General features: G+C 51.5%; 1 protein-coding gene across 1 annotated transcript in view; it reads right to left on the bottom strand.

The window, feature by feature from the left end:
- Positions 1–6,573: 6,573 nt before the first annotated feature.
- ITIH5 (inter-alpha-trypsin inhibitor heavy chain 5) overlaps positions 6,574–11,272 on the bottom strand; it is a 75,893-nt gene continuing 71,194 nt past the window's right edge. The window contains exons 12-14 of the mRNA XM_026016751.2: positions 10,002–10,118; positions 8,486–8,863; positions 6,574–7,506 (exon numbers count right to left, since the gene is read on the bottom strand). Coding sequence (XP_025872536.2) covers positions 7,223–7,506; positions 8,486–8,863; positions 10,002–10,118 — 779 coding nt within the window. The 3' untranslated portion in view covers positions 6,574–7,222. The remainder of the gene's footprint in view (positions 7,507–8,485; positions 8,864–10,001; positions 10,119–11,272) is intronic.

Here is an 11,272-nt window from a genome sequence, read left to right as displayed (position 1 = left end):
GAGTGCTTGATTTTAGTTCTTCAGGCAGGCAGATGAAGAGGTATCAAAAAATAATAATAATAATAAAGCGTTGACTCCAGGTTACATTGGAGAACTTTCAGTTTCTAGAATATTTTTGGGCTCCAGCCTTCTTCCAATGCAAATATACTTCGCTTTTGGGCTGTGCCTTCAGACTTTGAACTGTTCCTGCCTTTCCCTGGAAGGGTTTTTTTTTTCTGTAACATCCACGTGAGCTTGTCGACTAGAGGCTGGCTTTCGGCATTCCATGACATTTATAGAGCTGAGAGATCCTAGCAATGTGAGGCCTGCTTCCAGTGGGAAACTTAACAGGATAAAACGGCTGTGTATACCACACGTACCTTCATTCCCAAATATTGGGACTATTGTCTTTACTACGTTGGCCTTACACATTTCAATTAAGATTTATTTTTAAAGAGCATACTAAAATGTGTTTATAAAAAAAAAAGAAAGAAAATGTGTTCATAAAAAAAAAAGGAAGAAAATGTGTTCAAAAAAAAAAAAAAGAAAGAACATGTGTTTATAACGAATTTTGTACCAATAGTGCAATGGAGTTATTTAACTGACATATCAATAAACTTAGCATGTGTGATTTTCATCTTATATAACCAGAAATTCCCAGTGAGCAATCAGGACATTGGGCCTTGTCTTACACAAACACAGCTGTTGTTTTGAGAAAATAATATGATTAACAGAGAATTTTCAGGAAGAATGCTGTGTCAATAAAAATTAATTTTAAATTGGCCTCCTATGAAATATATCACACACACACACACACACACACACACACACACACACACCTTCTACCTTTATTTGCCACAATCAAAATAAAAAGGACTTCTGACTGTTGCTAGAATTTGTTTCTTCCCAGATCCCAAATTCCAAATACTTATAATAAAAACATAGACACTTTGAAGACAGAAGGTTTTCTTCTATTCCCGAGTCTGAGCTGATGCCAGAATAACAAAGAGGGAGCATCCCCAGATGAGCAGTCAAGCCCATAAATCTATTTTCAGGGGTCAGCTCTGCAGAGCCAGATGCTGAAATGTGAAGTGAGTGAGTTCCCTAAGGAAGTGCATGGAAAGGACCAAGGGGAAACCTAGGGTAAGTCCACAGGTTGGTAGGAGGAAAGAAATTCAGCAAGAAGAGACTAAGAAAAAAAAAGATTTTTAATCACACAAAGGGAGCGAAGTGATCCAGAATTTCAAAGAGAGGAAGAGGCTGACATGGTCATATGTAGTAGAGGTTGAAGACCCTGTCTCCTGGAAGTGGGCGTCAGGAAAGGTATTGTGACGCCTGAGATACACGTCCACCAACGAGGTGAGGACAGAAGTGGAATCTGATGAGGTAAGCTCATAAGAGGTAAAAAATAAAATAAAATAAAAATAAAAGAATAAACACGGTTTTGAATACCAACCACTGTAGGAGTCTGACACCAACACAAAAGAGAGAAGATGGAAGCCCAGTGGGCACAACTGTTTCAGACTAGAGAAGACTTCCAGAGTGATCTTTGGAATCCAGACAGCAGAACCTGGTGGGAGACAAGTCTGGAGATTCTAAAGAAGAGAGAAAATCACTGAAGCACCTGCCCAGGGGAAGTGAGAAAGGAGGAAGGGGTGTGAAGACGACAGAGCCCCTTTGATAGGAGCTCCTTCCGCAGCATTTTCAGCCAAACAGCAGGCAGACGGCGGGGAAGCTGTGAGGTGAGGTGGTCATAAGGGCCGGAGAAGAGAGGCGCTGCTGAGGCCAGGGCGTGTTGGGGGCATAGAGGGGACCTAAGTCTGCTCAATGGCATCAGGATCCCCGAGGGCGGGATGGACCCCTTGGAGCGGTGACTTTCCCTAGGCGTCCTCTGCAGCCAGGAGTGTGGGGCTGGGGACCGAACCCACGCCCTGATCAGGAGGAAAGTGGGTAGTGCACCGCCCACCGCCAAGTTCACCTGCTGTGGTATTCTGGTGCTCTGTTTCCATCTTTGCGTCCGTTCTACCTCCAGCTCTAAATGTCACCTGCCCGGAGGCATGTGTTTTGTTTTCCTCTGAATCCCTGGGTCTGGATCACTGGATCTCAAAACCCACGGGACTCATCACATGAATCATTTTGCAATTGTTTCTTAGGCGCTCAGGAAGGATCTTCATCTGCCAGCGGAAGATAAAGACCACACCGGGCTCGTAGAGCCCCTTCGTGCTACAGATGGAGGAGCCAGAGCCCAGAGAGGCCAACTTGACGCCCTTGTTCTTGGGCATCTGCTGGTTTCCTCTTCCATGCAGTCTTCCAGGGCCATTGCTCACATTCTGTGTCTGTGCCGGTTCTAACCCAGGATCACTCCGTTCAGAATTTGGGGTGCCTGAGTGGCTCAGTTAGTGGAGCGTCTGCATTTGGTTCAGGTCACGATCCCAGGGTCCCGAAATGGAGCCCTGCATTGGGTTCCGTGCTCAGTGAGGAGCCTGCTTCTCTCTCTGTTCCTCACCTACTCTCTTCTCTCTTGCTCTCAACCATGCATGCAAATAAATAAATAAAATCTTTAATAATAATAATAATTAATAATAATAAAATAACAACATCACTCAATGGGAATGTAGTTGAGCTCGAAGCTCCCGCAGAACCACTCAGCACTGGAAGGGCAGTGCTACAACATGAGCTAGAAAGTCTGCTTGATGAGGGAAAGTGCCCCAAATGCAAGTGGAAGAAGCAGCAGCAAGACAGTGGTGGTTGGTGTGTGCAAATGAGGGACCTGATGAGGTGGCATAAGCTCTGGGATGTCAGCATCCCAGAAGTTAAGGGACTGAGGGCTTTAAGGTGCTTCTCTATCGGTTTGGCTGTTCCATAAACAAGTCTAGGAATGTCTGCTGTGCATCTGCTGTTCTGTAGAGTAGCTTGTGTTTTATTTTTCTTCCGATGTCACTCGCTACCCCGTTTACGTGGGTTTTCAATGTATCAGAAATCTCTATAAGCAAGCAGTACAGTTAGAATCACCAAGTTTTATTCTCTACAGCCCTCACTCCATTTGCCCTCAACACAGAAATGTCCCTAGATGCTGTTTGTCTTTGGACAACATTCTCCCTGTTTAAGAAAAAAAAAAGTCTCTTGAATGCGAACTCATACCCTACTTACTAAACTGACTAAAATAAATATTTAAAGTTACATTTCTAAGTCTTTGCTTAGTGATGTTACTTTAATTGCTGTTTATTTTAGCTGGATCCTGTTCTCATGGCTCCAAGAGTCCTTCTGATTTAATAACAGCACTGGACACATTTTGGATATTAGCTTAACCAAGGAGCTAGCATTCATACTTTGGATTCAGTGTCTTAGCGCAGGCTGCGTTCTATTCCAAGAACGCCATAGACCGAGTGACTTAATGAGCATTTCTTTCTCATAGCTCTGGAGGCTGGACATCGAGGATCGGAGTGCCCACAGATTCGGTGCCTGGTGAGGGCCCTCTTCCTGGCTCACAGACAGCTGATTTCTCGCTGCCCTCACACGGCAGAGAGCAGAAAGATCATCCTTCCTGCTCATCCTCCTCTCAACCCCTCCTCCTCCTCTTCCTCCTATAAGAGAAAAAATCCCATCAGCCCCCCATGACCTCATCACCGTCCAAAGGCCTCACCTCCTAATACCATCACACTGAGGATTTAGGCTGCAGCCTATAAATTTGGGAGGACAGCAACATTCATTCCATTCCATTCCATTTAGCCAAGAGATAAATTTAAAGAAAAGAATCTTGTCCCTCATCCACCTGGGAGGATACATGATTCAGTCGAAGACTGACTGTCAGGCCTGGCAGGATCAAGGAGGTGTCCTTTCCAGCTCCCAGCGCCCTGCAGCCCAGGCCGTGATGCAGTGTCACCCCGGTTTATGCTCCCCAATCCCACTCTCTCTGGTCAGAAGTAGTAAATCATTGAAAAGTCAGAATGGAGAAGATAAAGCACCAAGTATGGGGGGATAGGGAACGTCTTGTCCATTTTATTTGGGAAAATAAATTAGAGAGGACACCCATGCAGATGTTTCTCTTTTTTCAGATGAGGGAGGGGATAAGGACCCAGGAGGGTACCTGCTAAGACCCCACTCAGTCAACTTTTTGAATGTGCCAACACCGGCTGTGGTGAGAATGCTGAGAGTTATCTCCTCTGACTGCAACATGGTGGTCAATCTCCTTCAACTGCTCACTTGGCACCTCACCCCCATGTATAGGTGCTCAAGGGAGACAGTGGGGGCCCACGTGGTGAAACCAAGGTAAAGCCAGCAAAATTAATTCTGGAGGTTCAGCTTGGCCTTGTTCTAGGTCTTTCACATAACGTGGGAAAAACCACTCAACTGTACTCTGCCTCAGTTTCCCCACCAGAGAAGGAATTCCTTCTTTCCTCCACATTTACTTTTCAGTGGTTATTTTTTTAACTGTATTTTTTTTTTTTTAAGAGAGACAGCATGGGGAGGGAGGAGCAGAGAGAGAGAATCGTTAAGCAGACTCTTCGTGGAGCAGGGAGCCGGACAAGGGGCTCCATCCTACCATCCTGAGATCTCAATCTGGGCCGAAACCAAGAGTCAGATGCAGAGGCCACCTGGACACCCCTACATTTACTTTTTATAAAGCTTGCTATCCACAACACACAACACCAACAAAAATACTATGTTTTCCAATTAAATTACAAAGTCCTAAGTATAACACGGCTGTGGAGTTTTTTGGAGATACCACAGCCTCAGGCTAAAATAAACCATTTAATGGTAAATAACTTTTGCAATAGAAAGACACAGTACAGGGTAGCCTGGGTGGCTCAGCGGTTTAGAGCCACCTTCGGCCCAGGGTGTGATCCTGGAGATCCAGGATCGAGTCCCATGTCAGGCTCCCTGCATGGAGCCTGCTTCTCCCTCTGCCTGTGTCTCTGCTTCTCTGTTTCTCTCTGTGTCTCTCATGAATGAATAAATAAAATCTTAAAAAAAAAAAGAAAGAAAGAAAGACACAGTACAAAGAGGGGAAAAAAGAAAAGTGGGATTTGCCTAAAGTAAAAACATTAACAGAAAAGCTCAACCTTGATACCCAAAAACCATTTTTTTTCAGTGTAAGAAAGTGAGGGATACCTCTCTGGAATTATCTTCTCTGCTCTTAGAAAGCAGCAGTAACTGGTAATGTGCAATAACAGCCTTCCCTCCAGTCTTTCTTTATTCTTTCTTTCTTTCTTTCTTTCTTTCTTTTTTTTTTTTTTTTTTTTTGTAATGTCTACACCCAATGTGGGGCTTGAACTCACGACCCTGAGATCAAGCGTTGCTTGTGGCTGGGTGCCACTCCCCCTGTAGCCCCGAGACCTGGACCTGGACGGTCGATCACTGCCTCAACACTGACAGGGTGGGCCGAGCCCCTAGGCTGGTGGGACATCTGCCCAGCGGGGGCCGAAGTTACGTAACAGGGAGGACCTGGGGGAGCCTGACAGTGGCCCAGCCAGTACCCCCAGTGCACACATCTCCTCTTCCTCTGAGCTCTGAGCTATGGACGCTTCTGTCAGCAGTCTGGGCTGGTGTCTTCACACTGCTGGCCTGAAAACAGGCAGCTGAGTCTGGGAAGATGGGAGTCAGAAAACCCAGAGCTGGAGGGGCCGGGCCTGGTGGGTGCACCAGAGGGACACCGCGTCTCCGAGACAGAACCCGACACTCCTCCCACCCCCGCTGCACTAACAACCTCCTGAAGCCGCCTGGTCCAACAGGAACATGTGGATGTCTTTTGCTGCTCGAATGTGCCCCATGGGAGGGTAAATACGATAAACAATTTTCTTGACTCTGATTTCCCTCCAAGTGCTAAGTATGGTTCCATGTCTCCTGAAAGCTCGCTCTGGAGTCACTCCCGACTGGGAGAAACCTCTTGTGAAGCCAGCACAAAAGCTTTTATTTAGTTCAGCCTCACGTTAAAATATTCCATTTCTCCGACCCAAATCTTCCTTTTCTCTGCCATGCGGCTTGAGTGGCACCTGCGTCCACCTGCGTCCTGGCCACGCTCTGCACCCAGGGAGGACCAGGCTTTGCTGAACCCCGGTGGCCCCAAGAAGACCCAACAGAGCAAAGACAAGAACTGGCGAGGAGGCAGGGTGGGGGGCCCCTGATGCCACCCTCGGCTTTGCTTCCCTGGGATAGCGTGATGGGCTGTGGGGTGGGGGGAATCCTGCCATGAGAAGGGTGGTGCTCCCTGACTCTGAAGTCTCTGCCACTGATTTTAACCTTTGCCTCGTGGGATCAGATTGCTTGTCCAGGTTCTGGGACCAGGTTCTGGGACCCGTTCTTGGGCTGATTTCCTGGCTCGGCCTGAGACACGGGAAGGCTCCTCAGCTGTGTAAGCACGCCTTCTGCTGACAACCTGTGAGCCAGGACCTGGAGCAAAGAAGGCCAGAATTCTGACAACGGGAGAAGAGCGCCAAGTCCAAGGTGGGCCAACGCTCCAACCAAGACGGGCCTGTAAAAAACAGCCACATGGGGTAGTCCTTTTATTAGCTTACCGGAATAAACAGGAGAGCACCCATCGGCACCGTTGAGTGGTTTACAAAGCCCACTAGACATCAGCATCTGGGATGCAGATTTTCTATTTTCAGCCAATTTGTTTTTAATGAAAATTCACTTTCCAGGGCAAGATACCACAGCAGGAAAAAAAAAGAAAGAAAGAAAGAAAAGAAAAAAAAAAAATCCTCTCCTAAGAAAAGACTTAATTGCTTACAATGATCAAATCTACGAGCTATTTGCCTGACCCATGGCCTGGGCCCCATGAGAGGTCCCCCCGAGGCAAAGGCTGGCCACACATCTGGAGAACACGGTGGCTCTGAGAGGACGGAGTCCTAAGCATCAGCGTGAGGCGCAAAGCAGAGTGCCCAGACTTGGCCATTTGTGCGGAGAGAAGCAGCTTTGTGGCAACGTCCCTTTGGACAGGCTATGGGGACAGAGACGCAGACCTCTTGCTTTTAAGTATGACTTTTGCCCCTGGGGGCTACCGGCTTTATGGTCCAGAGGGAGGGGGGAGGCAGGACGGGGCAGTGGCAGGAAACAACAAGCTCCCTCTCGGGCCGACCCTGCCCTTCGCTCCAGTGGACATCCGGCCTGCCCACCGCCAGGGGTAGGTCGCAGGTGGCAGCAAACGGCCGGGATGCCAGGCAACTGCAAGCAACAGGAACCGCACCGGGGGGTCCCCGAAGACCACCTCCCTGTCCGCACGCTGAAGTCACGGCTGTTGGCATCAGAGTGCCCTGGACGGTCCCAAGCCAAATGAAGTCTCGGAGTCGAAGGGATGGGCTGCCAGGTAATCCTTGTACACCCCGTCTATCAGCTCGGCCGCGTTGTTCCTGGCGAACCAGCAGTCAACCTGCTCCTCCCCGTTGTAGATTTTCCGTTGTTTCCAGACCACCGGGACCCGGTGTCCTTTCACCTTCAGGATGGTCTCGGGCTGCTTGCCGGCCTGGGGGTCCTTGCCGAGCCCGGCAGGCTCCTCCGTGAGTCTGGCCTCCTGGTTCAGGAACTGACCTGGCAGGACACAGAAATGCACCGGCTCTAAGTCGGGGGCAGGGCACCCTGGGCTGCAAGAGCCGATTTCAGTGTAGGCCACGGGTGACCAGCCAGCGCACGGGCCTCAGGGGCCGCGACCCCGCCCGCCATCCTGGGCTGGACTCCCCGGCATCAGACACGCGTTGGGAGGGCGCAGACTCGGGGAGTGCGAGGCTGGGTTCGCGGTGGCCTCCTCTCTGGAAGCCGCCCATCTGTGGACACTGGACAGCTGCCTAACGATGAGGATAGACAGCTATCCACGGCGTCCTCGGGAGCTGGGAGATGGGGACAGGACGGACACTCAGGGAGGAAGGCTGGATCTCTCCCTTCCCCTGGGGTCCCCGGTCCCCTCCCCGACGGCGCGCTGGGTGGGAATGGCAGTCGGTTTGGCCTGTTTCCGATCCGCATCCCCGGAATTCTGCAGGTCAAGTGAGGGCACCGCCGAGGCCACAGCAAGACCGGCCTGCGTGTGGGAGAGGCGGCTTATGCTTGGCAGCGAAGCCGGACAGAAACACAGCCAGCTCCAGCGCCAGGAAATCCTGCTTTCTAAACTGGGCCCTGGCGGCAGCTCACCCTTCACCGTGGGCAGGGGGCCCACGGGGCCTACACGTCGCCCGCAGGAGGGGACCGCCTGCAGCCCTGAGCCAGGCGGGGACTCGGGCCTGGTGCTGGGCCGTGCACTGCCCTGTATTCGCCTCTTCTCACTGAGTCAGGAGCCAGGCCTTGAGAGGAGGACTCAGAAAGTCTTTGCTCACTTTCCCAGAAGGCCAGTGAGAATTCACTGATATGCCCGTTCCCGTTCCAGAAAGTCACTGGGGCAGGGGGCGTGGGGTTGGGGGGCAAGACCTGTCACTCCACCACCGCATTTCTCAATTAAGCTAAACACATGGGCTGGTATCAGCCTCGCTTTGGGAAACGGAGCTCTACGTCCCGCACCGGCGTGAGAGCAGCTGCCTACCTAACAGCCCGTGGCAGTTGCCAGAGAGGCCTTTGCTGTTGGAGATGTAGAAGCCCAGGTGGTTTCGCTGGTAGGGGGCTGGCTTTTTGTACAGGTGAATGAGGATGACGAAGGCGATGGTGCTCTGGATGGTAACGGTGACGTTGGCATTGGCGGACACGGACACCTCCAGCCCCCGACTCCCCACCACCGCGCTCTGGTTGCAGGGGAGGACCAGCCTGTCCCCGCCATCCAAGATGACTCTGTTGGGCGTGATCTCCAGGTAAGACCTCTCGGGCTTATTGATGAGGATGGTGATGGTGCGGAAGTATGTGCGCTGCTTCTTGTGGCCACCTGGGGGAGCCGGGGCCCCGATCAGCTCTCCATTCACGGTCACGCCTGGAAGGCAGAGGGGACGAGGGCAGTGGTTAGCGCACCATCCCACCGTCAGGCTAAAGGCATCTCATAGATTTTCCTTCCTCCTCTGGCCTTACTTCTGTGTCTCCAGCACCATGAAGTCTGACTCACAGGTAGGTGCCTCTCTGTCCTACTGAATGGCTGTGTGCATGCGTGCAGGTGTGCGTGACATCGTCCCTATGTTGGAGCAGGGAAACGAAGATGTGGGCTTGCCTTCCCTGGGGCAGGGGGAAAGGGGGAAGGAGAAATCCCAGCACGAGCAGAGGCCAGCTACTGCAGCCTGGAGGCTCCAGGCATCTCTGGCCGTTTCCTCACAGACACCATGCTGATCACAGAAGCGCCAGGAACAGGCCCCTAGGAAGGTAGGCACCTGCAGGGAGGGGTACGGTCAGGCCCCCATCTCGCTGCTGAGCCTGAATTAGGATGAGCGGAGACTTAGCCTGAAGGCTCGGAAACCTTGCAAGGGAACAAGGTGGGAAAGGAGCCCCGGGATCACGTATTAGGTGATTACACCACAGGTGTCACCTAGCCTTCCAGAAATGCCACAGAGCCATCCTTCAGGCACTGTTCCCTGTGGGTGACTCGAGACCTCTTACACCCAGCCCCTCTACAGCCTGCAGGAGATCGGAGCCCTTTTCACCTCTGCATTCAATGCACACAGAGCTGGAGGCTTAGCCTCACATCACGGGGGAGCTGGGAGAGACGGCTTGAGGGCTCCAGCCTTCCCGCTGTCACAGTTTTGGAACGGAAAGACGTGCCGACAATAATCAATCGTGAATCTATGCAGCACCTGGGCATTCACAGAACCACTTCACATCCGCTATTTCATCCGGTCTTCACAACAGCCAGTGAGAGTGGCAGAGCGAGTACCCCTGTCGCCAGGTTCCAGGGCAGACGTGTGCCTAAGGCTCAATGAGTTAAGCCAGAGCAGGGCTTCCAGCCATCGTCCTCCTGACTCCAGCCCCGCACGCAGTCGGCTTCCTTTAATTAAGCCCCCATGATCCTCGGGGAGTGTCTGTCATGTGGCCCCTTCTGTACATGGACATCCGTCCCAAGAACAGAGGGGACCCTCACACCTACCTCGCCCTTGCCCGGAGGTCGCAGGGAGCATGGAACTTACCAGAGTCTGCATGGTCAGAGACGAGCCTTAGGATGTCACCCGGCTGCCCATCAATGTTGAAGCAGACAGTGAGCTTGCTCAGGGGGAAATCCACGACAAAATGGGGATCTCCATCCACTGCCCGACCAGGAAAAACCAGGAGAGAGCAAGAGAGACATTTACTGGGTGCCTTCCATGTGTGAATACTCCTTCCCACTTGCTCACGCATGATTGGCTTCGCCTGTCACTGATTCTCGAAGTCAAAACGAGGAAGGGGACTGGGGGGGCGAAGGGACACACCTGGGACACAGGGTCAGCATGTGAGGGGTGTGAACTTGGGTCCCCTGAATCCAACAGGATGCTCCTTCCACCCCACTCAGGTCAAAGAAAATCATTTCCTTTCTCCTCTGACCCCCCGAGGGAAGAGCTGTGGATGCAAACCCTCCGTCTCCAGTGACCGGAGCACCACAGCACTAGATGCACAGTGGCCAGGCTCCACAGTCCCTACATGACAGTGACCGAGCCCAATGGGGGGGGGGGGATGAGCACGAAGGCCACAGAGTCACTGGGTGCTGGGAAAGACGGTCAGCGATGACCCTGGAAACCCCTCCTCTGGGGCACGTGGACCTAAACGCTCTCACGGGTTTGTCCACAGATAAGACCACAGAGTGTGGCCGGTCCCTGTTCCTTGCACATTCTACTCATTTTCGCCTCTGGACAACAGACACGAAGGGCCTTGCCTCCGGGCGTGCAGACAAAATAATTCTCGACCATCTACATCAGTTCTCTTCCCTCACTAGAGAGTTAGTTCCTTTCTAACTTTTATGCCAAACACAATGTGTTTCTGGATGCCTCTGTGCATCACGCGCATATGCTCGTGCACGCATCTGCATACGGTCAGTCTTTTCAAGTCGCGAGCAAATTAACGTCCTCGGTGTAACTGCTAAAAACCAAAACAAAACAAAAAAACTTTCTGTCTCCTCACAACTCAGAAAGGCCCATGAAAGAATCTGGCTGAAGTCACTGTGAAGTGCCTCGGGCACCCTACGACACACAAAGAGATACAAGGTGGTCTTTTATAGATGAGAAAGAAAAAAAAGACACCCATCAGAGGTAAAATCCTAGTCCGTATTTTTGGCACTCTCCAGGTACGAACATTATGTGACAATTCTGGAGCCTGGTTGGCTCAGTGGGTTAAGCGTCTGCCTTTGGCTCAGGTCATGATCCCGGGTCCTGGGTTGGAGCCCCGAGTCCAGCTCTCCTTCCCCCTGCCCTTCCCCCCTGCTCGCTTG

This window comes from Vulpes vulpes, chromosome 2, assembly GCF_048418805.1.
Source record: "Vulpes vulpes isolate BD-2025 chromosome 2, VulVul3, whole genome shotgun sequence".
NCBI lineage: Eukaryota > Metazoa > Chordata > Mammalia > Carnivora > Canidae > Vulpes > Vulpes vulpes.
The sequence above is the reverse complement of the archived record's forward strand: the minus strand, read 5'-3'. Positions and strand labels throughout refer to the sequence as shown.